Here is a 21790-nt window from a genome sequence, read left to right as displayed (position 1 = left end):
TGGAGTGGCCCTTTCTTCAAGCATCTGCTTGCTTTCTCTAACACCACTCATTCTATTGCCCGTACTGAGCTTGAAATGATAATGCTTTCTTCAGGTGCCAGGTCTGGAGTGCTGGTGCACCTATCTCAAAACGCTGTCTCAAAACTCCAACAGGGAGCACCTAACGGTACTGGGTGCAACATTGCTAGCACGGAGCAAACAGCAGTCCAGTAACCTGGAAACAACAGGCTCTGCGAAACCAAGGACTCTGACAAAGAAAAATTGCCAATTCCAAACATAGCCTGTTTTAGAGAAATGAATGGCGTTGTCATCGAAAAAACACAGACTCGATTGTGACAGAAATACCGCCACAAACGCAGGTACAGGGACAGCCGACACCGAGAACCAAGGGAAGCGGCTGAGAGCTGCGCCTCCACGGAATAACTGCCAGCCGACACAGTGCGAGTGAGAAACCGGCCACTCCATGAAACGACCAGTACTGCCACGGAAAAGAATCCGACGTCGCCAACAAGCGGTGCTACCATGAGAAACGGCTGCTTTTGAAGAAAACAGCCAGGAACGCGACTGAAAGACACTTGCTCCCAGGAAGAATTGGCATTTGTTCCAAAACACAGCTGGATAAACCGAGAACCTTCGGAGTGGTTGCACCGAAACGGGGTCACCCAGCACCTCAGCGTCCTGGGCTCTAGCAAGCCTCACAGAAGCAACCGGCAGTGCTAACACCAAGGAGCACCTAGAGCGGCAAAACTAGCAGTAATGCCATCGACGAAAGGCCAGTTAGGCCAAAAGAATAGAATATTTAGTTCCGGGAATTATAGGCCAGCGCAAACCAGACAGCATAAAGCTGAGGGTCAGCAAAACAAAAATTAGGAACAATTTTTTTTTTTAAAGGGCAAGTTAGCTGAAAAACACACGCACACACAATAAAAACAATACATTTGGGAAGATTCATCAAATGAAAATTCAAAACTAAGCAAAACATGGAAAAATGGACTCTACAAAGAAGAAAATGCAAACACTTCTAAACAATGTGGTTTCACAGAGGTAATATCGCTGTCAGGCCTATATCAATATCTGCTCGGTCTCACCAGGACTTCTAACTAAGGGACTGCAGACACTGTTAAACCGCTACTTGCTACTCCTAAAATATCTTCTTCACCTACGTGCCTGGATTTCTATATTTAAAACTCAGGCATAAGTAAAGCAGGGTAAGTTATTATGAAACCGAAAGTTACTGGGACTAAGGAGTCGCAGGCATGGCTATGCTAGTACTGGTTGCGACTAAATATGGACTTGCAAGAGCTAAGAAATCACATTCACAGGGGCACTTAAAATCGAAGCATGCACTTGTTACTCGAAGAAATCCCTAACCCAGGACTCGCTCAGAATATTTCGAACGCAGAATTAAGCATCTTTATCGCAGGCGAAATAAGCCGATACTTATTTCGCTTAAGTCCGAACTTGCTATGCAGAGAAACCACAATCAGGGCTATATTCCGAGTGTAGGAGGTTTAAAACTCCCGAAAAGGCAGTCAAAGCAGGCAGGGCCAAGCCGGACCTGCTGTGCCTACCGGAATTGCTAAACCCAGTTGTGGTACCATTAAGTAACTGGTAGTTCTCTTATAAGCCAAGCTAAACTGTTCCAAAGAAAAAGACGCTGGAAACACTGCTAGCCCTGAGACCCATGAATAAGTAGTCTTTTCAATTATTTATTTATTTTGAGACAGGCTCTCGCTCTGCTGGAGGGCGTTGGTGCTATCCGGCTCACTGCAGCCTCGACCTCCTGAGCTCAAGCAACTCGCCCACCCCAGCCTCCGAAGCAGCTGGGACTACAGGTGCGCACCATCTCACCGGGCTAATTTTTGCATTTTTTGTAGACACAGGCCTCACCCTGTCGCCCAGGCTTTTCTCAAACTCCTGAGCTCAAGCAATCCGCATGCCTCCGCCGCTGAAAGTGCTGGGATTACTGCCGTGAGCCATGCTGCCCCGCCAGAATAAGTAATATTAAGAACTGGTCATCTGTGAAGTTGTATTAATATAAGTAATTGCGTGGTCCTTCCACGAGAAATAGCAAAGATTGATAAACCTCTCAGTCTTATGATCGTGAATAAAATTCCTGAGTGTAAAACAATGAATCGATATACTCAAAAAAAGAAAGACCGCTGTTAAAAATAAAATTAACAATTAAAATTAAAAAGACGTTATAATAACGTAAAAGACATGATATAAAATTAAATGTAAACAAACAATACATTTAAAAAGCAATAATTAGAAAAATAGTAGGAATAAGATTTAAAAATACAATGGAAAAAAACAAATTTTAAATTTGCCAAAAACTCTAAGAATTCTACAATCGTAAAATAGATTTCTCAAAGTGAAAACAGATACGAATGAAATATTTAATGAAATAAATACAAATATTTAAAATACAAGAAAACTGAAAGTAATAAGCGACGCGAAACAAGAAAGAAACATCAGGGAAAAAGAGAATTTAAAAACTGACAACCAGCAATGAAAGCACATCTTAACGTATTTTTATTTTCTAGGTGGAGACGTTTGGTAACTGAGAATCTTTTCAAGGAGGAGAATCCAAAAAACCTTCTGCTGCTATCTAAGGCTGCTTAGCTCCACAGATCCGTGAACAGCACGCCCAGAGTACAGAGAGCGCGGCAAAACCAACGCGAAGAATCCACTCCAGGCAGTCTGAGAAACCCGGGAGGTGGCGCCACGGCTGGAGGGCAGGAGGATGGCGGCGTTCCAAAAGGCACCCGCTGTCACAGACCTCGGTGTCCTGCTGTCTGTCCCAGGGATGGAGAGGACTGCTCCAGGGAAGCTGCTGGAGCCTGAGTCTGTCGGGTTCCTCTGCCTGCCCCACCTCTTCTACGGGTGCCTCTTGCTGCTTCTGTGTCCCCGGCCAACTGAACTCAGTGGGCTTCGCTGTACTTGGTTCCAAGGTGCTCTGGACTCCAGGAAAGAGTCCGTTTTGCCAGTAGACTCCGGGCAGCCGCCAGCAAGGGCTGGAAAGCAGTCCCAAATCACAGCTGTCCAGTGAGTACTCTCCTAGTACAGGATACAAAGGAAGAGGCCACGGCCCACGATCTTCTGAACTCACAATAGGTGGAGGCTGGGGCTCTGGCGCCACCTCTGCGGAATCCCAAGCCCGCTTCACACAGCCAAGAAAATGTTGCTCCATCCCTTAAGCCTCAGACCAACGTTTGCGCTGATCAAGGAGGGAGAGTCTCTGCACTACCATCAGCCTGAGTATTTATGCTCCGCAGAGCCCGTGGGCGGAGGCCAGTCAGATATTAAGAAACTCAGTAGTAACAAATGCACGAAAATTAGTAGACAAATGAAAAACGATAACATTTTAGAGAGTACATAGAACCAAAACGAACCGTAATTCCGACAGAAAAACATAGCGAGAAAAGAAACCGAAATGAAATGACACTAAGCAAATCTTGCAGAGAACTAGCGCTACAGAACGCAGGTATTAAAGAGCGCTGCAAGGGCCAAGAACCACCCGTTTCCGGGAAATGAGTGTTGCTGCCACCGGAAAACTGTCTGCTAGGGCTCTGCCCTAACCACCTTGCAAACGAGAAACTGGCGCGTTGAACTTAGCAAGCGCCGGCACCTAGCGGATAGCGCTGGTATTGCCAAACAAATATCCGTTTCGGCGCCATAAAGGGTGCTGCTAAAGAGAAACAGCATGGTCTTAGAACTAAGAGCGGTGCTTCCACACCTAAACAACCTGTTTGGAGGAATGAACCAACTCTGCTTCAATGTGTTGTACCAGAAAAATGTGTTGCGGCATTTAATTTGTTTTAATCCGTTCAATGTGTTTGATAGGTTTAATATGTTTTAACCCGTTTTAATGGGTTGTGACAGAAAAAGCGCCGGCTAATGGTACCACAGAATTACCAGTGCGAACAGCGGCTCGGTGCAATCACCGTTCTGCACGGCAAAACGGGGTTCAGGAAGTTCCTAGGAGATACTAGCGGTTGTAGGAGCGAGAAAGTGACAGCACTGAGAACCTAAGGACCCCGCGAACGGGAAATGTTACGTTGGGTGCAGCAACTGAGAAAACGCCCAGTGGGCGCCACTGGCAAACGTGCTAATACAAAACCGCCAGCTCCGCATAGGAAGCGGAGCCTCCAGACAGAACTCGGAACCTGATACCAGCGAGGCTAAGACCGAGCTCGGCTCCCCGGCTCCTGAGAGAATGAAAGTCAAGAAGCACGAATCTGAGACGCTCAAAATTAGAAGAAAAAAAATACATAATTTAAAATAATGAAAGTCTGAAATGCAAGTAAAAATGAAAAACACATCGGTAACGTTGTCCTCAGAGCAAGACACAAAAATAATTTTAAGGTAAGCAAAAGTTACAGAGAACCAACCCTACAAAGAAGAAATTACAAATATGGCTAAGCGATGCAATGCCTACCATTAGAATATTTCTGTCAGATCTAAACCCCTGCAGGTTGCTCCTGTCATAATTTCCTACGAGAAAAAAAAACAAAAATAGCCACGGTTAAACGTGTTTAGCTACGTCTAAAAAATCGTAGTAGCTGGTACATCCCGATTTGGTCTACAAGAGGAAGAAGTCTCGATGGGCAGGACTTGCTATTGTCAAAGGGAGCTTGGTAAAACTGAGAAATCGCGATCGCCGGCATTTCCTGACTTCCACGGGAGTTTTAAAAACACACAAGCATAGCTAAGACAGGACTCGATATTGCGAAACCAAACTTGGTATAAGAGCTCCCAACACTGCTAAACTGGTCATCACTAAACCTTTAAAAAAAAAAAAAAAAAGGATTCGCTGGTACCCAGATTTCCACAGGAGTTAACCATTTCCTGCGCAGCTAAAGCAAGTCTTACCAGTAGGAAACCGGAACTTGCTAGGACTAAGAAACTTGAGGCTAGGCTGACCCCATGGTTGTTATGATTAGAAATCCGAGGCCACTGGAAACCCGGAGCTGCTGACAAACGAGTCACAGAGTAACTTCGCCTTCGCATGGGGAAACGGGTGACTTCCTACGGCCTAGATATCGCAGCCAGGACTAGACCGGTGTTTGTCTTAAGTCAGGACTTGCTTGGGCTGAGAAAATACATTTTGGCTATTCCCCTACTTGGACAGAGGGTGGAAATCCCAGGCACCGCGAAATCGAAACTTGCTGGGACCAAGAAGCCAACGACGCGCGAAACCGTGGGGTCCTGCGACAGAGACGCCGGCGGCGCCGCCACAGGACTGCGTTCTGGAGGCCGAGCCGGAACCCGTGCGGCGGCGCTGGGAAGAGACTGTGCCCCTGCAGCTCCCCTGTCACCGGCTCCAAGGAGCGTCGGGCTCCCCCCGCCCAGCCCTGCAGCACCCATCCGGCAACGCCAGACTCGGCGCAACGGGGGCAGCTGCGACTTTAAATCTCTCAGATCCGCGGCCTGAGGGCTGCCGCCACCGAGAAATGGAGGCACAGAGCTGTGAACAAGAGACCACGGCTCGCCGAAATGGCGGTGCCAGGAGCCTGAAAGGGAATGCAGCCGGCGGGGTTGTCAAGGACAACATTTGTTTTGGCGCAACCAACGGTGCCGTCACCAAGAAACCGTCGACTCTGAGAAAAAAAGAGAAGTTCGGCTACCGAGAAACTCCGTGCAGCAAGTGCTGTGACAGCAAAACCGCCGGCTCCGCGCCGCTGGCGAAAGAGCCAACGGAAACGCTGGGTGCTGCGATCGCGACGCCGGCACTAGAGGGCCTCGGATGGAGAAAGCCCCGCACCGAGACGAGGAAACACTGCACAGCACGACTAGCAGTTGACACAAACAGAAAAGTGTCTCGTCTGCTCTCTGGGAGAAAGCGTGGATCAAAACCAGCAACTCAGTGGAGGGAACCCCGCAGCCACTGAAGAAGTTGCCCACGTGGCGGTGGGGCCAGAGAAACACCGCGATTTCGACGACAGCCGTAGGGATACGACAGAGAAACATGCGCGGCCACAGAAGTACATCCAGCTCCGCGCAATCAGTGGTTCTGCGATCCAGAAACCGCCAGCTGGGCTAGACTAGAAACTTCTAAAAAACTGTCGTCCCATAGCAGCTTTCCTAACCACGACAGACAGTCGCCTTTAGAGAGCACCTAACGGTGCTGAGACCGGCCTGGGCCAGCAAAAGCGCAGAGCGGTGCCGGTGCCAAGAAACGCCCGACTTGGTGAAACCAACCTTGTGACCACCGATTCCACTGGCTTCGCAGGACGCAACGGGCGAAGGCGCGGCTGAGAAACCGCAGGCTCCCTTCACCGATTATGCTGCGGGCTGGGGATGGTGGGGGGCACCCGCGAAATTGTGAAACCAGCGGCGCTGGGACCCAGCGATCAGCTGCCCGTAGCAAATGTCTGTGCAGTTGCAAAAGATAACTTTTGGCGGAAAGAAGGTTGCCGCCAGAGAGCATCCGATAACGCTGACAAAGGCGTGGCGTTGCTAGTGAGAAACAGCCGGCGCTGGGAAAGGAACGGTGCAGCGACCGACCAACTGCGCGCTCGGTGCCACCAAAGTGCTACTGGCTCTACCCACTCTGTCCCCCACGGGTTTAGGGAAGTCTGATGTCTTTTTCTTTTTTCCTCTGTCGCCTAGGCTGGTGCAGTGATGTCATCTTGGCTCAGTGCAGCCTCGACTTCCTGGGATCCAGCGATCCTCCCGCTTCAGCCTCTAGAGTAGCCGAGACCACAGGTGAGTGCTACCACCCCCGTCTAATTTATATATATTTATATATATAAATATATATTAAAATACATAATATTTTATATTTATATATAATATAAATAAATATATAATATTTTATATTTATATATAATATAAATAAATATATAAATATATATTTATTTACATATAATATATAAATAAATACATATATTTATATATTTATATATAAAATATATAAATATACAAATATATATATTTATTTATATATTATATAAAATATATAAATAAATATATAAATATAAATGTATTTATTTATATATTATATATAATATATAAATAAATATATAAATATAAATATATATTTATTTATATATTATACAAAATATATAATATATAAAATATATATTATATAAAATATATAATATATAAAATATATATTATATAAAATATATAATATATAAAATATATATTATATAAAATATATAATATATAAAATATATATTATATAAAATATATAATATATAAAATATATATTATATAAAATATATAATATATAAAATATATATTATATAAAATATATAATATATAAAATATATATTATATAAAATATATAATATATAAAATATATATTATATAAAATATATAATATATAAAATATATATTATATAAAATATATAATATATAAAATATATATTATATAAAATATATATTATATATTATATTATATAATATATAATATATAATATATATTATATATTATATAATATATAATATATAATATATTATATAATATATAAAATATATTATATTATATATATTATATAATATATAAAATATATTATATAATATATAATATATATTATATATTATATAATATATAAAATATATTATATAATATATAATATATAATATATTATATAATATATTATATAAAATATATAATATATATTATATAATATATAAAATATATAAAATATATAATATAATATATAAAATATATAAAATATATATTATATAATATATAATATATAATATAATATATAATATATAAAATATATAATATATAAAATATATAATATATAAAATATATAATATATAATATATATTATATATAAAAATATATTATATATAAAAATATATTATATATAAAAAATATATATAAATATATATATTAGTGACGGCGGTCTCGCTATGTTGCCCAGGCTGGTCTCGAACTCCTGAGCTCAAGCGATTCGCCCGCCTGGGCCTCCCAAAGTGCTGGGATCACAGGCGTGGGCCACCGAGGCCCGCAGGAAGTCTGTATTGTTCTTGCATTCCACCCAGTGCATTACGCAGGGGGAGAGTAGTGGGCTTATGCGCCGAGAACCAAGCAGATCCTGTTGGTCCCAGGAACAAAGTATAAACCATTCTGGTCGCCAACAGCTTCCTACGCAGGAAACAGCCATCCACCCTCTGTGACTGGGCTTTTCCAGGTCACCCCTCGCTGCCAGGCTCTCTTCCCGGTCCAGAGCCCACAGGATCCTACAGGAGGGGCCAACAACTGCTTGCCTTTGAAACTTGAAATTCTCGGTCTAAGGTTCCTTAGAAGCGTAAAAGGCACAGCGTTTTCTGATCGCAGCTTCAGGTCTCCCCCGCCTGTCCCGGTACCTCTCCTGCAGGACGGAACTCTGTGGGAACCGCTCGTTGATTCTGATGGTTAACTGTCAGATATCCTTGATATTGGGCATAGGATTTGCAAGAGGGCAGGAGAGAAAAATGAACTGCAAGACTCCAGCACAAGAGGTGGGATTGCTGGCAGATGTCTGCTCCCTCTCCAAACCTAATGAACATCTCAAAGTGCCATCCACTTTCCTATACCCTTGATCTGTGAAATGGATCACTGACGCTTTCTCTGTCTTTCCGGAAATGCAAAACAGGTGAATTTTCAAGCGCTTGAATTGTCTCTCACACTTTTCAGTCAAGAGTGGGGCTATAAACTCCTTCCTCATAGGAAATAATGAACTGCCACTGCTTGGAAGTAAAACGTATTTTTCCCATAAGCTTTCACATTTCCCAAAAAAAATTATACATCCAGATGTAATCCCCCCAAGAGGCTTACAGACCCTACCAGGAGCGTTCCCACGCGAACGCATCATCTCCCAATCGGATCCTGAAAACACCATGCAACCAATTCCATCCTTTTCTGGATCAACCTGGGCAGAGGACAGGTGCAGAGGAGCCCAGAGAAGGGCCTTGACAAGTCAGGAGACCCAATTTGGGGTCGCAATTGTCACTCACTCCCCAGGCGTTTGCTTTGATCTTCCCCTCCCACCATACTACTTCTTCTGCTACCTGGTTTCTCCCTGGTATTTGAGGATCCTCCAATTGCCTTCTGGTCTTACAGACGGGAGAATAAAGGAAAAATGGCATCGTTTCCACCTTAAAAGTTACAAGCACTTCACCAGATGGTACAGCCTAGGTAGAGCCTTTGTAAAACAAATGCCCGCCCACTGCTTCACCCTCCTCATTTCCACCTCAGCAAAGCATTTTAGCAGAAAAGCTGACCCAGAGCAGTAGCTCCCTGCTGTAATCCCAGCACCTTGGGAGGCTGAGTCAGGAGGATCTCTTTAGCCCAGAAGTTCAAGACCACCCTAAGCACAAAGTGAGATCCCGCCTCTACCAAAAAAAGAAAAAAAAAAAATTGAAAAATTAGTCGGATTTGGTCTCGAGTGCCTGTAGTCCCAGCTACTCGGGAAGCCGAAGTGGGAGGATCTCTTGAGCCCTAGAGACGCAGGCTGCAGTGAATGGTGATCTGGGACCGCACCACTGCAGTTCAGTCTGGGTGACAGAGGGAGACGTTGTCTCAGAAAATAAAATAAAATAAAAAATAACATAACTGGGATTACAACCTCTGTAAGAAGGGGTCACCTGAGACATAATTACATATACCATTAACAGAGGAAAATGCTGCAAATTATACTGTGTCCCAATGGTAAGAGGCCACCCATTTAAAAATATATACATATTTCAGAGATACTAAAGGAGAAAAATGTTTACCCTAGAACTGATTAAATTCAGGTATCCACTCCTTTATTTTCAATCTTTAGTGCCATTTTTTAGTTTGTTTATGTCTTGAAAATAGCATAGAGATTAGAGTTGTAATTTTTTATTTTTTAAATTATTTTTATTTTGTTCACTTATTTATTTATTTTTGAGACAGAATCTTGTTCTGTCACCCAGGCTGGAATGCAGTGGCACGATCTCAGTTCACTGTAACCTCTGCTTCCGAGGTTCAAGCCATTCTTGTTCCTCAGCCTCCAGAGTAGCTGGGACCACTGGCTCCTGCCACAACACCCGGGTAATTTTTGTATTTTTAGAAGAAACGGGGTTTCACCATGTTGGCCAGGCTAGCCTCGAACTCCTGATCTCATGTGATCCACCCACCTCGGCCTCCCAAAGTGCCAGGATTACAGGCATGAGCCACCATGCCAAGCCAAGTTGTAATTTTTTGAAACCTATTTTTTGATTGTATTTGTTTTTTTCACAGTGTAGCTCAATACACTGAAATGGTTGGGTAAGTGGGAAAATCATCTTCTCCACTCCTCCAGTATCTGTAAGGTGCAATTTCTCATAAACACTTTCAGCTTCTTGCCTCCCCTTTTAGTTCTCCTCACATATTGTGTGATGAAAATCATTATTTGTGACAGACACCATACCAACTATATTTTGTGCTTTATCTTGTTTCATTCTCAACCGAAAAATGTGGTAAGCACATGCTTTGTGCTGGGCTTGCTTCTTAGTTCTCTCCATTTTGTAGATGCACAGCCTCACTTAGGGAAGTTGGAGTGCATATAGCTCTGTCTGTGGCTGAATAGATGAATGTAATTTTAGCATTCAGTGTTAAGAAATCAACTCTTGGTGCAAATTTAAGGCTCATCTTCTAATGTAGTGTGTGTGTGTGTGTGTGTGTGTGTGATTTTACTGTGTCCCTTCTCCCTAATACTCCAGTTCAAGATAGCAACCTACGTTCTGAGTTGATTATTCTGGACACACTCTCTCAAAATATGACTGTTGGACACCAGAATACACCACCCCAATATACCAATATACCTCTGGCATATTGATTATTTCAGGCCTAGCATGGTAGCTCACACCTGTAATCCTAGTGCTTCGGGAGCCCAGGAGTTCATGAGCAGGCTGGGCACATAAGGAGTCCCATCTCTACAAAAGTATTTTTTAAAAATTAGCTGGGTGTGGTGGCATGAGCCTATAGTCCTGGTTACTAGGGAAGCCAAGGCAGGAGGATGGCTTGAGTCCAGAAGTTTAAAGTTACAGAGAACTATAATCATGCCACTGCATTTCAGCCTGGGTGAAAGAGTAAGACCCTGTCTCTAAAACAAAAACAAAATAGGGCTGGGAACTGGTGGCTCACGCCTGTAATCCCAGCACGTTGGGAGGGCGAAGTGGGCAGATCACTTGAAGCCAGGAGTTTGAGGCCTGGCCAACAGTCTCTACTAAAAATATAAAAATTAGCTGGGTGTGGTGGTGCATGCCTATAATCCCAGCTACACAGAGGTTGAGGCACGAGAATTGTTTCAACCCAGGAGGCAGAGGTTGCAGCGAGCCCAGATCATGCCACTGCACCCCACCCTGGGCGATAGCGCAAGAAGACTCTGTCTAAAAAAAAACAAAACAAATTAAAAAAAAAACAAAACAAGATGAGAGAAAACCTTCATCTGTACTGTACTGCTATACTCCTTACTCCTCTTTATGACAGAATACAGAAAGATAAAGACAAAGAAAAGACTATTCTGGGAGGAAAGGGGATGAAACAACATGATTCATACTACAAAGTACCAAAAAGTACACCAGAGTCGATACACCAGCACTAGTCACACAAATCCTTTTCTCCCATCAGTCAATATTTTGGACAGGAAAAATAGAGAGTGATTTTTACTGTCTACTTCACCAGATTCCACAGAGTGGGGCCTGGAATCTGGCTGGTAAAAATTCTTTATCCTTATGCTGGCTGATCAGCTCCTGGTTTCCCTCAACTGTGGGCTTCCAAAAGAGCCAAACTTTGGGTTCCTGCTCACAGAACCAAATTTTCAGGGGCCAAGGGAAATCTTTCTCTGCGCACTCTGAAAGTTTGCTCTAAAATCGACTCACAGAGGCAGATTAATAGGAGAAAACACATACAAAATGTATGATTGCTCAGCCCCTCAGTGAGGTGCAGGAGGTTATATACCATCTTGAGGTTACACAAAAAAGTGCATCATGCCAAAACAGGTTATAGGAGAGAGAAAACTTGTAAGGGTTCAGACTCTGTTAATCCTTCCTAGATCCAGACAAGAGAAGGCCCGTATGAATCAATGCAGATTTTCTACAGATGCAAATTTTTCCCACAAACAACAGCATTGCAGGGCTACTTATTTTGCTGGTTCTCTGGCAGCCATCTGAAAATATTTCAAATAAATATATTTTGGGGTTAAACATTTTTATTTCTTTCAAGGTGGAATATTAACTGTGTATGTCTCTTATAGATATAGTTTTAAATAAATAAGGGAATCCACTTTTTCTAATTTGTTAAGATATGTTTTGTTTTAATAATGACAAGGGGTTAAATTTTTAAAAGATTTTCTGCATCTACTGATATTATCACATGGTTTACTTCCTTTTTAATGTTAATGTGTTGACTAATATTAACTGATTTTCAAGTGCTAAACCAATATTGAGTTCATGGAATAAATCCCACTGGATCATGATGTATTTTTTAAAACATATATTGCTGGATTCAATATGCTAATACATTATAATTTTTATCACCTGTGATCATGAGAGCTCTTGGCTAACCAAAAAATTGGGGGATTGACAAGAGTGATATACAAAATAGGCATATAAATATTCATACTTGCTTGATATTTAAAAGGGCCTTTTAATTTTTCTGCCCTGCTCAGGCAGACTTATTAAATACTGGCATCATGTCTCATTCGGGGCCATTCAAAGGTCAATAGTGACCTGAATCATTCTATTTTTGTAGGCATCCTCATAATCTTTTCAATACAGATTGAATTATTTAGGATTCAGTCTGCAGAAGAAAAAAGTCAAAGCATATAAGGTAAACAGAGAGGCATATTTTATTGGCCTGGCTTCCACAGGAAGCATTAGCTAAAGTGAAAACTTATGTGCCACTTTTTAATTCAAAAGTGGTTTTTTTAAGAGAGTGGGAGTTAAAAGACAGGGTAATTAGAATAGGAAGGAGTAAGAGACAATTCAATGGTGTGCTACTGAGGCAGAAAATTTAAAAATAAATACGCATTCATTCACTCCAAGAAAAGTAACAGGCAGGGCAAGGGTTAAAAAGAAAGGAACAAGTTCTCCTCTGCCTAGCAAGCTCACTTCAAGGACAGTTATAAGATACCCCTGTCCGGAAAGCCAAGTCCAAAGGAATGGGCTCCAGACACCCGCCCCTGCTCCAGAGCAAGGTTGAATGAAAAAAAAAAAAAAGAAAGACAAATTCTTTTACTGTTACTCCTCTCCCAGGCTTCTTAAGCGAGATTATGTTTTACAAATGTCTGTATTTAGCCAGTTCTTGTTTTTCTTTCAATGCAGGCACAAGACCACCGGCTATGCAAGGCCACAAGTTATGCTATGCTATAGATTATGTGACCTATCATATGATTAGCTGCTTTTGTTTTACTTTTGTAAGCCAGCTTATAAAAACCCCACTCTGTCTTTGTTCTAGGCTCAGCTTTTTGGATGCAAATCCACTGAGCTGGTGCGTACCTAAAATAAACAATCCTCCTGTTCTCCATATCAGTCTCTCTGGTCCTCAGTTTCCTGCAACACTACCTCATTGGCCCACACTGGGTATCACGCAGGGTCAGAGGCGAATTTACCATGCAGCTAAGGAAGCTTAGCTTTTAGGATCCATTTGAACAGGTCTGTAATTTTGTACTCAAAATTTTTATTCTTTTTCTTAAAGAGAATCCCCCACTACTTTTATGAACATTGGGTTCTATTAACTGAACCTACCCTGAACACAACAGTTTGCTTGATCACATGGAACCATCTTCTAGGAAGCCCTATCTATGATAGCTTCTAAGAATAATCCACTTAGGATGAAAGAAAGGGGAAGAATATATCCACTGTGGGAGAAATAAAACAATCCTGACACAAAAAGACCCCTGTGTACCCAACAGAAGAGAGACAGAACACTAGTATTGAATTAGCCTTAACAGATTTACATGCATGTAAGGTAGCATGACAATAACTATAAAGCTGGCTCATATCTCATATGCTTTGAACAAAGAATGGGGAAGAATGAGAACTGCTTTTACTGCTTCAAAAGAAAAGAGGGTACACCTTGTGACAGTTTCCCCTATACTGAGAAACCCTCAGCTCGTCCTTGGAGGTGCTGTTAAAAAACATCTGGATGTTATTTTCCTATGGCCCGGGTACATTCTGGAGACCGGGCTTAATCCCTAGAGATATTATATTTCCACTGTTAGAACAAAGATTCAGAGTTGTTACCACGTTGAATGTAATATCACTGTTTTCTTTCTTTTGTGGTTTTTAGGAACAGAAACAACACACTCAGACTTGAGAAACTGGTCTGGTTTAAAAGGGTTCCTGGCCTTACAGGTGAGTAAGAAATGTCACTTCCTGGCAGGCTGAGGAACATCAGGATATTTGGAGGACCTTGACAAGGGAAGAATTCACCGAAATCTATAGGTATTCCAGGCAAAGTGTGACAGCAAGATCCTGGTATGGTTTCCTAGCCTTGAGAGGCTTTTAAAAGTCTAATTTGAGATTCCTTATTAAAAGATCCAGAAAAGCCAACCTAAAGAGAGCTTGTGTGGTAAAACACTATTCCTGCTGCACTTGTGTAAATATCAGGCCAACTTTAAAGACACTAAATTTATTTTGCAAGCAAATTACTCTTACTAATACTTTGATGATGTTTGATAAAAAGGGAGTAAGTATAGAGAAAAAACTTTCAGAGAAAAAAATATAGTGCACCTGTTATTAGACTCTAGCTCATTGTTTTTGAGGTTTTTTCGTCTACCTGAAATCTAGACTGGATCTTGAATTTTTTGTTTCCTGTAATATCTGGCAATGGGCTGGGTGTCAGAGCTCGCACCTGCAATCCCAGCACTTTGGGAGGTCGAGGTGGGAGGATTGCTGAAGCCCAAGACTTCGAGACCAGCCTGGGCAAAAGGCGAAACACCGTCTCTACAAAAAGTTCAAAAATTTGCTGGGCATGGAGGCATGCGCCTGTGGTTGCAGCTGCTTGGAAGGTGGAGGTGGAAGGATTGCTTGAGCCAAGGAGGTTGAGGCTGCAGTAAGCCTTGTTTGTGCCACTGCACTCCAGCCTCAATTACAAAGCAAGGACCCCATCTCAAAAAAAAAAAAAAAAAAAAAAGGGCTGGACGCATTGGCTCATGCCTGTAATCCCAGCACTTTGGCAGGTTGAGGCAGGTGGATCACTTGAGGCTAGGAGTTCGAGGCCAGCCTGGCCAACATGGTGAAAACCCATCTCTACAAAAAATACAAAAATTAGCTGGGTGTGGTGGTGTGCGCCTGTAATTCTAGCTACTCGGGAGGCAGGGGCAGGAGAATTGCTTGAACACAGAGGTGAATGTTGCAGTGAGTGGAGATGGTGACACTGTACTCCAGCCTGGGCGACAGAGCAAGACTTCACCTAAAAAAAAAAAAAAAAAGTCTAGCTATGGCTCTTAAAACTAATATTTCTGATTTTTCTTCTACCCTTCTGGCTTTGAACTGCTGAAATTAAACTGCACTTTTCCTGAAGTCTTGTCAGCTGAAGCTGGATGGGTTAATATAGACTGCAGAGAAATCACCACCACTCATACATGGACTACTCAGAAATTTCACCAGAACACCTCATGCAAACTGCAAACCAGGAAATTCTGTCAGATTGCCACTGCCTACCCCCATTCAAACTGAAGATACTTCAAGCTTAACATCTAAAAATTTCTGACTGGCTGCCCTCTGGACTAAAAAAACTGAGTTTATAGTCAGTTCCAATCATTAACCTTTGTTTTTCTCGTTTCAATGAAAATATCTTTTTTTTTTTTTTTTTTTTTTGAGACAGAGTTTTGCTGTTGTTGCCCAGGCTGGAGTGCAATGGTACAATCTCAGCTCATTGCAACCTCCACCTTCTGGGTTCAAGTGATTCTCCTGCCTCAGCCTCCTGAGTAGCTGCGATTATAGGAATGTGCCACCACACCTGGCTAATTTTGTATTTTTAGTAGAGACAGGGTTTCTCCATGTTGGTCAGGCTGGTCTCAAACTCCCTAGGTGATCCGCCCGCCTCGGCCTCCCAAAGTGCTGGGATTACAGGCATGAGCCACCACACCTGGCTGGAAATATCTCTTATTAAATGAATGATTGCTTAGGCCTAACTTTGGTGGATGCCATTCTGCAATCCCACCACCTGACTCGAGACAGTCCTGTTAACTGTTTAACTGGACTGACCTACTCTCAGGACTGAGAGACTGGTATAATGACTAGATAATATAGTGACCCAGTTCCTGAACCGAGAAACTTTATAAGGAGGTTTCATGGTACCTTGGCAATTGAGAAAACCACAGAAGCAAGAAGGTTGGTATTACCACAATCACTATGCCTTTCTGTGTGGCAGCTGGCCATAAAGGAATGCTCTGACCTACCTCCCCTGAAAGTAGAGCATAAAGCCCTTATTCCAGAGGAGTACTTCTTTACCCAGAGGCCAAAAGAATCTGAACAGACAGCCATTTCTGGGCTCCCCAGTGCCCATTTATTAGCACTAGATAATACACTTATTGTCCAATCATACTTCTACTTGACTTGTCCATAGAATCCAAGCCTAAAAATACATACTTTTCGTTGGGTCTTTGGTCCTCATTTCTGAGGGCTCCCTTGTCATGGAAAACTTTGTTAAATAATTTTTTAATGGTTTCTCTTGTTAATCTGTTTTGTTGTAAGATTGCAAGCCATAACCCTGGCAATGGGTGACAAAAAACTATTAACTTCTTGTCTCCTACAATAGACACTGTTAGTAACTGGACTCTACCCTCCCATGGAATTTCCCTCACTTCTTTTCTTGCCTGATTCAATCATAACAACCCTGCTGACTTTCAATTGTGCCTACAATTTTCACCTTAATCCTACCAGGTCCTGAAGAAATTTTTCCAGATGAATTAGTGATCATCTCCCAACTATTTGGACTTTGGTGTCTGCCATTCTGTATATGACAGAACATACTATAAAAGCACAGTCTGTACTGGACAGAATCATTTACTCCCTTTCCTAGACCAGCCACGTAGCTTGGCCTGATCTGGAGGCTAAAATATGGAGCCCCATTCATCATCTTTGGAAGAGCTGTCTTGAAGGCAGCATGTCCAGAGCCCCACATGCCACCTGACTTAAGCCTAAAGTAAGCTGGGATTGGGCACTGGACAACTTCACTGCACTGAGCCACCACTGCCAATGTCCCCAGTTCTGTGCACATATGAAGTGCAGTGCATTCAGGCTGCCATGCTGGGCTTACATAGGCTAGAGTCATTTCTGAAGTTTAAAGGGGACAAAAATGTTGTTGAGACCCACACTCTGGGGCCAATGGCTGAAACCACAGAAGAGCTACACTCACTTGAAAAATAAGTGTATGCTGAGATCGTTCGAAGATGGCCGAATAGGAACAGCTCCAGTCTAAAGCTCCCAGTGTGAGCAACACAGAAGACGGGTGATTTCTGCATTTCCAACCGAGCTTTGAAGAGAGCAGTTGTTCTCCCAGCATGGAGTTTGAGATCTGAGAACGGACAGACTGCCTCCTTAAGTGGGTCCCTGGCCCCCGAGTAGCCTAACTGGGAGACACCTCCCAGTAGGGGCCAACTGACACCTCATACAGCCGGGTTCCCCTCTGAGACGAAGCTTCCAGAGGAAGGATCAGGAAGCAACATTTGCTATTCTGCAATATTTGCTTTCTGCAGCCTCCACTGGTGATACCCAGGCAAATAAGGTCTGGAGTGGACCTCCAGCAAACTCCAACAGACCTGCAGCTGAGGGTTCTGACTGTTAGAAGGAAAACTAACAAACAGAAAGGAATAGTATCAACACCAACAAAAAGGACATCCACACCAAACCCCATCTGTAGGTCACCATCATCAAAGACCAAAGGTAGATAAAACCACAAAGATGGGGAGAAACCAGAGCAGAAAAGCTGAAAATTCTAAAAATCAGAGCATTTCTTCTCCTCCAAAGAATCACAGCTCCTCGCCATCAACGGAACAAAGCTGGACAGAGAATAACTTTGACGAGGTGACAGAAGTAGGCTTCAGAAGATCGGTAATAACAAACTTCTCCGAGCTAAAGGAGGATGTTCAAACTCATCGCAAAGAAGCTAAAAACCTTGAAAAAAGATTAGACAAATGGCTAACTGGAATAAACAGCATAGAGAAGACCTTAAATGACCTGATGGAGCTGAAAACCATGGCACAAGTACTACGTGATGCATGCACAAGCTTCAGTAGCCGATTTGATCAAGTGGAAGAAAGCGTATCAGTGATTGAAGATCAAAAGAATGAAATGAAGTGAGAAGTTAGAGGAAAAAAGAGTAAAAAGAAATGAACAAAGCCTCCAAGAAATATGGGACTATGTGAAAAGGCCAAATCTACATTTGATTGGTGTACCTGAAAGTGACAGGGAGAATGGAACCAAGCTGGAAAACACTCTTCAGGATATTATCCAGGAGAACTTCCCCAACCTAGCAAGGCAGGTCAACATTCAAATTTAGGAAATGCAGAGAATGCCACAAAGATACTCCTCGAGAAGAGCAACCCCAAGACACATAATCGTCAGATTCACCAAGGTTGAAATGAAGGAAAAAAAGGTTAAGGGCAGCCAGAGAGAGGTCAGGTTACCCACAAAAGGAAGCCCATCAGACTAACAGTGGCTCTCTCAGCAGAAACTCTACAAGCCAGAAGAGAGTGGGGGCCAATATTCAACATTCTTAAAGAATTTAAGAATTAAAGAATTTTCAACCCAGAATTTCATATCCAGCCAAACTAAGCTTCATAAGTGAAGGAGACATAAAATCCTTTACAGACAAGCAAATGCTCAGAGATTTTGTCACCACCAGGCCTGCCTTACAAGAGCTCCTGAAGGAAGCACTAAAGGAACAACCGGTACCAGCCACTGCAAAACATGCCAAATTGTAAAGACCATTGGTGCTAGGAAGAAACTGCATCAACTAACAAGCAAAATAACCAGCTAACATCATAATGACAAGATCAAGTTCACACGTAACAATACTAACCTTAAATGTAAATGGGCTAAATGCCCCAATTAAAAGACACAGACGGGCAAATTGGATAAAGAGTCAAGACCCATCAGTGTGCTGTATTCAGGAGACCCATCTCACCTGCAGAGACACACATAGGCTCAAAATAAAGAGATGGAGGAAGATCTACCAAGCAAATGGAGAACAAAAAAAGCAGGGGTTGCAAACCTACTCTCTGATAAAACAGATTTTAAACCAACAAAGATCAAAAGAGACAAAAGAGACAAAGAAGGCCATTACATAATGGTAAAGGGATCAATTCAACAAGAAGAGCTAACTATCTTAAATATATATGCACCCAATACAGGAGAACCCAGATTCATAAAGCAAGCCCTTAGAGACCTACAAAGAGACTTAGACTCCCACACAATAATAATGGGAGACTTTAACACTCCACTGTCAACATTAGACAGATCAACAAGACAGAAAGTTAACAAGGATATCCAGGACTTGAACTCAGCTCTGCACCAAGTGGACCTAATAGGCATCTACAGAACTCTCCACCCCAAATCAACAGAATATACATTCTTCTCAGCACCACACTGCACTTATTCCAAAATTGACCACATAGTTGGAAGTAAAGCACTCCTCAGCAAACGTAAAAGAACAGAAATTATAACAAACTGTCTCTCAGACCATAGTGCAATCAAATTAGAACTCAGGATTAAGAAACTCACTCAAAACCGCAAAACTACATGGAAATTGAATAACCTGCTCCTGAATGACTACTGGGTACATAACTAAATGAAGGCAGAAATAAAGATGTTCTTTGAAACCAATGAGAACAAAGACACAACATACCAGAAACTCTGGGACACATTTAAAGCAGTGTGTAGAGGGAAATTTATAGCACTAAATGCCCACAAGAGAAAGCAGGAAAGACATAAAACTGACACGCTAACATCACAATTAAAAGAACTAGAGAAGCAAGAGCAAACACATTCAAAAGCTAGCAGAAGGCAAGAAATAACTAAGATCAGAGCAGAACTAAAGGAGACAGAGACACAAAAAACCCTTCAAAAAATCAATGGAATCCAGGAGCTGGTTTTTTGAAAAGATCAACAAAATTGATAGACCACTAGCAAGACTAATAAAGAAGAAAAGAGAGAAGAATCAATACACGCAATAAAAAATGATAAAGGGGATATCACCACCGATCCCACGGAAATACAAACTACCATAAGAGAATACTATAAACACCTCTATGTAAATAAACTAGAAAATCTAAAAGAAATGGATAAATTCCTGGACACATCCACCCTCCCAAGACTAAACCAGGAAGAAGTTGAATCCCTGAATAGACCAATAACAGGCTCTGAAATTGAGGCAATAATTAATAGCCTACCAACCAAAAAAAGTCCAGGACCAGATGGACTCACAGCCAAATTCTGTCAGCGGTACGAAGAGGAGCTGGTACCATTCCTTCTGAAATTATTCCAATCAGTAGAAAAAGATGGAATCCTCCCTAACTCATTTTATGAGGACAGCATCATCCTCATACCAAAGCCTGGCAGAGACACAACAAAAAAAGAGAATTTTAGACCAATATCCCTGATGAACATCGATGCAAATATCCTCAATAAAATACTGGCAAACTGAATCCAGCAGCACATCAAAAAGCTTATCCACCATGATCCCTAGGGTGCAAGGCTTCATCCCTAGGGTGCAAGGCTCATTCAACATACACAAATCAATAAACCTAATCCATCATATAAACAGAACCAAAGACAAAAACCACATGATTATCTCAATAGATGCAGAAAAGACCTTCAACAAAATTCAACAACGCTTCATGCTAAAAACTCTCAATAAACTAGGTATTGATGGGACTTATCTCAAAATAATAAGAGCTATTTATGACAAACCCACAGCCAATATCATACTGAATGGGCAAAAACTGGAAGCATTCCCTTTGAAAACTGGCACAAGACAGGGATGCCCTCTCTCACCACTCCTATTCAACATAGTGTTGGAAGTTCTGGCCAGGGCAATCAGGCAGGAGAAAGAAATAAAGGGTATTCATTTAGGAAAAGAGGAAGTCAAATCCTCCCTGTTTGCAGATAACATGATTGTATATCTAGAAAACCCCATTGTCTCAGCCCAAAATCTCCTTAAGCTGATAAGCAACTTCAGCAAAGTCTCAGGATACAAAATCAATGTGCAAAAATCACAAGCATTCCTACACAACAATAACAAACAGAGAGCCAAATAATGACTGAACTCCCATTCACAATTGCTTCAAAGAGAATAAAATACCTAGGAATCCAACTTACAAGGGATGTGAAGGACCTCTTCAAGGAGAACTACAAACCACTGCTCAATGAAATAAAAGAGGACACAAACAAATGGAAGAACATTCCATGCTCATCAATAGGAAGAATCAGTATTGTGAAAATGGGCATACTGCCCAAGGTAATTTATAGATTTTTTTTTTTTTATTTTTTGAGACGGAGTCTCGCTCTGTTGCCCAGGCTAGAGTGCAGTGGCTTGATCTTGGCTCACTGCAAGCTCCACCTCCCGGGTTCATGCCAGTCTCCTGCCTCAGCCTCCCAAGTGGCTAGGACTACAGGCACCCACCACAATGCCCGGCTAATTTTTTGTATTTTTTTAGTAGAGACAGGGTTTCACCATGTTAACCAGGATGGTCTGGATCTCCTGACCTCGTGATCCGCCCGCCTCAGCCTCCCAAAGTGCTGGGATTACAGGCATGAGCCACCGCGCCCGGCCGGTAATTTATAGATTTAATGCCATCCCCATCAAGCTGCCAATGACTGTCTTCACAGA

The 21790-nt window shown here is 42.2% G+C and overlaps 1 protein-coding gene across 1 annotated transcript; it reads right to left on the bottom strand.

Annotated features, from left to right (window-relative positions):
• Positions 1-2385: 2385 nt before the first annotated feature.
• ANXA2R (annexin A2 receptor) lies at positions 2386-3246 on the bottom strand. Its single transcript, XM_003810994.5, has one exon. It carries the CDS (start codon positions 3191-3193, stop codon positions 2612-2614), a length of 582 nt encoding a protein of 193 aa, XP_003811042.2. The 5' UTR covers positions 3194-3246; the 3' UTR covers positions 2386-2611.
• Between the last annotated feature and the right edge of the window lie 18544 nt (positions 3247-21790).

Source organism: Pan paniscus, chromosome 4 (genome assembly GCF_029289425.2).
Source record: "Pan paniscus chromosome 4, NHGRI_mPanPan1-v2.0_pri, whole genome shotgun sequence".
In the NCBI taxonomy this organism is placed as follows: Eukaryota; Metazoa; Chordata; class Mammalia; order Primates; family Hominidae; genus Pan; species Pan paniscus.
This window is presented reverse-complemented; position numbering and strand designations above follow the sequence as displayed.